Here is a 5,273-nt window from a genome sequence, read left to right as displayed (position 1 = left end):
CAAGGAGTTCGTCACAACCTCCAAAGAGGAGGAGGAAGGTCCATCCAAAAAGGACAAAAGCAAGCGCAGGAGACTGGTGCACTGGCTGAATAACCAGGTCAAAGAGAGGACCCAGCAAAAGATTGAGCGTAGCCACTACAACGAAGAGCACAAAGGTGACACGATGATTCTGATAGGAGGGATGTTCATCACCAGAGCCCAGCAGGAACAGATGAACCGGGAGAAGCTGCTGAAGATGGAGGAGAAGAGACAGAGGATTGAGGACCGCTGGCTGGAATGGGAGAATAACAAAGCCCAAAAGAAGGCGGCCAAAAAACTGATGAAAGAGGAGAAGGAGGAGAAGAAAGCTGAAAACGTCATCAAGGTAAAGGAAAAGTGGTTTCGACAGTGAAGGGAGAATTGAGTGATTGGAGGGTTGATTTGAAGCCAAGTTGCTCTGTAATGCTGGTTTGTAGATCCACAGTATAAGTGTCATAGATTGTATATGCTATACCAACAGTGATTAGTAACTTATGATATATGTTGTATTTTCCAGCTTCGGTGGACTAGTCAACATAATTAACGGACCCCCGCTCCAGACCAACCCCTTTAAAAAATATATATATTTTTTTTTTTTTTCTATAATTTTCTTTCCTATTTCTTATCCTGTATGCATTTCACACTATCAGCATAATTATTAACAAATAAATTGCAGTATTTGTCAACTTGTCTCCATTCTATCTAGAGGTAACATAGGTCAACACCACTGACATACTGGACCACTGACATACTGGACCACTGACATACTAGATCACTGACATACTAGATCACTGACATACTGGACCACTGACATACTAGATCACTGACATACTGGACCACTGACATACTAGATCACTGACATACTAGATCACTGACATACTAGACCACTGACATACTAGATCACTGACATACTGGATCACTGACATGCTGGACCACTGACATACTGGACCTTCTTTCGTTACAACCATACAGCTGGCTATTTGAACCCAGGTCTAGTGGATACAAACCCTGGATACTAACCCTGGATACTAACCCTGGATACTAACCCTGGATACTAACCCGGATACTAACCCTGAATACTAACCCTGGATACTAACCCTGGCCCTGTGGAGTCTAAGACTTATCAAACTCATCCTCAGACCTTGATGGCCAAACCTGGCCTGTACATACTGTAGAATCAGAATCAGAATCAGAATCAGAATCAGAATCAGAATCAGAATCAGAATCAGAATCAGGTGGAGATGACGCTGTAGAGAGAGTCACAGTGACAGGAGTGAGGGAGTGGTGTGTGTGTGTGTGTGTGTGTGTGTGTGTGTGTGTGTGTGTGTGTGTGTGTGTGTGTGTGTGTGTGTGTGTGTGTGTGTGTGTCTGTGTGTCTGTGTTTGCATAATATCACAGTGACAGGAGTGGGGAAGTGGTGGATGTGTGTGTGTGCATGCGTGCGTGCGAATGTGTGTGTGTGTGTGTCTCTGCTTGCATGCCCCCCCCCCCCCCCCCCCGCTCATTAAACTCCATGCATTCCTCCCATTCTCTGTCTCTGTCTCAAGCCAGCGTAACAACACACAACACACCAGGCCACCTGCTGAGCTGGAAAATAACCGTGACCTCATCTGTACCACTGGTTCCGTGTCTTCATAGTGTGCTGTGTTTCAATACCAAAAGCTGTGTGTGATCATCCCAACATGACGTCTGATTCATTATTTCAGCAATCAATCAAACTGGCAGATTCTGGGATCAGCAAAATACCTTTTATTCAACTAGCGTCAATTTACAGACGAGATGTTTCCAATGCAGAGCAAGTCATAATCATAATCACATTCTGCCTGTTGCATCATAATCATCACATTCTGCTTGTTTGAGTCATGAAAGCATTGTTAGTATTGAAATGTCAAACAGCAGTTTTAACAGCAGTTATAACCACTATAAGCTGTATATTCGTATATATGTGATTCTTACACTGTACTATAAGTATGTATATAACATACATAACACACACTACTCACTGAGATGACATCACTCTGAGAGACACCTCTGATTGGCAGATATGCATATTAGGGTTTTTAGCATCACCAGCTGGTCCAATAGAGAAGTAGGGGAACAGTCTCTCAGTGAAGGTGTCTTCATGAGTGTGGATGAGTGTCATGTCTTCAGGGTCGTAGAAGGACACCTCCCCCTTGTTGTAGTCCAGCTGTACTCTGATCCTCTGGGGTCTCCTCTCCAGAGTGATGATATTACCCACTACATCTTTGTACTCACTGCTTCTCAGTGCAATAGCCCAGATCCCACACTTTGGCGATGCACGTACCTCCCCCTGACTGTCACTGGACTCTTCAATCACACCCATGACCCAGACAGGAAGCTCTCCCACCTCCACCTCCCAGCTGTGCTTCCCTGAGATGATCCCCTCAGAGCCCAGAACATGTAGGAACCACTCTGGGTTGTCAGGGAGCTGCTGGCTTGTGCCTGTCAGTCTCACACTCGTCAGATCATCAGACAGACAGAGCCAGGGGTTTGCAGTGTTGGGGTCCAGAATCACAGGAGCTTCAAAACAAACACACATGTGTTGTACTATTTATACACTACACTATTTGTGATACAGTAAAACATTTTGAAGATATTAAAGTCATATTTTTGATACTTATTGTTAATCGAAATCTTCAGTGAGCACTAACCGTGCTTGACAATCCCCTGCATCTTCTCCCAGACTCTGAACTGCAGGTTGCCCAGGTGTTTGGCCACGTCTATCAGCACTCCTGGATCCGTCCTTGGACCTGGCAGTGGAACCTGGGCTCTGGAAGAACATTCAAGAACAAGTGTTGCTGTGGGGTTGGGTTCAGAACCAGAGAGAAGAGAAACAAGAGACAGAACACTTACCTTTTCATACTGGCCTGGAAGTTCTGGAGATGAACAGAGGAGAATAGTCATCAATGGTAGCGATATTATCATTTGAATTAATTCACAATTTCTGTCTGAGAGAAGGCAGTCCTTACCTGCAGGAAGGAGATGTCTTCAGCCTTCAGCTCCTCCTCTAAGACTCTGACTGTGTCTGAAAGTGATGATATCTGTCTGTTTAGCTCCTCAATCTTCTCCTTCATCATCTGACTCTTATGCTCCTCTTCCTCCCTCAGTGCAGCTATCCTGGCCTCCTCTTCCTCTCGTAGAAACTGGTGAAGTTTCTCAAACCCCTCCTTAATCTGTCTCTCTGTGTGCTGGGCCTGGCTCTGGAGACAGCAAGGGGAATATATCTTATGATCCCATAGTGTGACGACCATAGTACATTCCTTAGTTTTACCTATTACAACACTTAACACTGTTGGTGAAATTTACAGTTTGTTATGACAACAGCATCCAATACTGAGAAGAACAGGAGAACACCACATCACTGGACACAACATCGTGCATGACACACACACACACACACACACACACACACACACACACACATACTCACACACACACACACACACACACACACACACACACACACACACACACACACATACACACACACACTACCTTAATATGATCTGTTATTTTATCAGAACTTTGTTTGCTCTTTGTAAAGGCCTTCAGCTTCTCCTGTAAGGGCTTCAGGGCAGTCTGGAGCTCCTCCTGTAAGGGCTTCAGGCCAGTCTGGAGCTCCTCCTGTAAGGGCTTCAGGGCAGTCTGGAGCTCCTCCTGTAAGGGCTTCAGGGCAGTCTGGAGCTCCTCCTGTAAGGGCTTCAGGCCAGTCTGGAGCTCCTCCTGTAAGGGCTTCAGGCCAGATTCAAGATTCAAGATTCAAAGTGTTTATTATCATATGCACAGCAGAAAACATGTTTCACTGTACAACGAAATTCTTGCTTTGCTGTCCGCAGAATGCCAACCAATGTAAAATATACAATATATACTAAACAAATGTACAAGACAGCAAAATTTAAGGCATAAAATAAAATAGCAGCAATAATAATAATAAAACAGTGCAAATGTAGCAGTGCAATTATGCAAACTGGAAAGTTCAGTTATTGAGGTAGTACGGTTATATTAATCTCCTATGGGTTGTTTAGGAGTCTGATGGCAGTGGGAAAGAAGGAGGCCAGTCTGGAGCTCCTCCTGGATCCACACAAACCGTTTCAGGGGACTGCTTACAGTGTCTGAATACCACTGTAGGAATCCGTGTCAGAGCGAGAGAATCTCAGCCGTTCACTCAGCTTCTCTAAAACTGCATTGCTCATTTCAGACAAGATGGAGTCAGTAAAATAGGAACTGCAACTAAAAACGATCGTGCATTTTCAACAACATGGAGAAAAGCAGCCTTGTATCTTTTTTACCAGCCTAGACTCGTCAAGGTGACATAACTTAAACTGTCCTAACTTATCTATCAAATAGTCATTTTTAGTAATGTTTACCTTTTGTTCCCGTGCAGACTCATCTACTGGGACACAGTTATCAGATGTATGTTTCTCTGAGGCCTGACCCTCCAAACAGGCAGGCTGTTTATCCTTCAAGTTAAAGTCAAAAGGCTCAATCATTGAGGATCTCCTACAAAGTGGACATTCCCGAGAGTCCTTCTGTTCCCAGTATTCCAACAGACAGGCTTTACAGAAGCTGTGGCTACATGACAGGACGACAGGTTCTTTAAAGATGTCACGGCACAAACGACAGGAGAGATCCTCCTCAGGGAGAGATTTAGAAGCCATTTCTCACACAATGTTCTGTAAAAACGTCTTAAGATGGCTTCACTTCTAGACACTTCCTCATCTGCCAGTTACGCAACAGTAGAAAAAGCGATCAGTGACGATTTTGAACATCCTCAGGTTTATATATCATGACTATATATCATGACTATATATCATGACTATAAAGTACCAGTTCAAAGTTTGGACACACCTTACCAAGAGTGTGCAAAGCTGTCATCAAAGCAAAAGGTGGCTACTTTGAAGAATCTAAAATAACACTTTTTTGTTTACTACATAATTCCATATGTGTTCCTTCATAGTTTTGATGTCTTCAATATGAATCTACAATGTAGAAAATAATAACAATTAAAGAAAAACCATTGAATGAGAAGGTGTGTCCAAACTTTTGACTGGTCCTGTAAACATTAAAAACAAGAAGCAGGAAGCAGCAACGGAGAACAAGAGAGGAGCCAGCTGGCAACCTGGAGCTGAAAGGAGGAAGTCGAGTCTGTCTGTGTGTGTGTGTGTGTGTGTGTGTGTGTGTGTGTGTGTGTGTGTGTGTGTGTGTGTGTGTGTGTGTGTGTGTGTGTGTGTGTG

The 5,273-nt window shown here is 43.9% G+C and overlaps 1 protein-coding gene across 1 annotated transcript; it reads right to left on the bottom strand.

Annotated features, from left to right (window-relative positions):
* Window positions 1–1,779: 1,779 nt before the first annotated feature.
* Window positions 1,780–4,529, bottom strand: LOC310809927 (zinc-binding protein A33-like; the record flags this gene model as incomplete). Its single annotated transcript, XM_083677448.1, has 6 exons — window positions 1,780–2,559; window positions 2,691–2,809; window positions 2,893–2,915; window positions 3,009–3,239; window positions 3,535–3,771; window positions 4,407–4,529. The coding sequence occupies 6 exons, from the start codon at window positions 4,527–4,529 to the stop codon at window positions 2,018–2,020; spliced, it is 1,275 nt and encodes a 424-aa protein (XP_083533574.1). The 3' UTR covers window positions 1,780–2,017.
* Between the last annotated feature and the right edge of the window lie 744 nt (window positions 4,530–5,273).

This window comes from Argentina silus, assembly GCF_951799395.1.
Source record: "Argentina silus genome assembly, chromosome: 9".
Classification (NCBI taxonomy): domain Eukaryota; kingdom Metazoa; phylum Chordata; class Actinopteri; order Argentiniformes; family Argentinidae; genus Argentina; species Argentina silus.
Note: the sequence above shows the minus strand (reverse complement) of the source record. Positions and strands in the feature narration are given on the sequence as shown.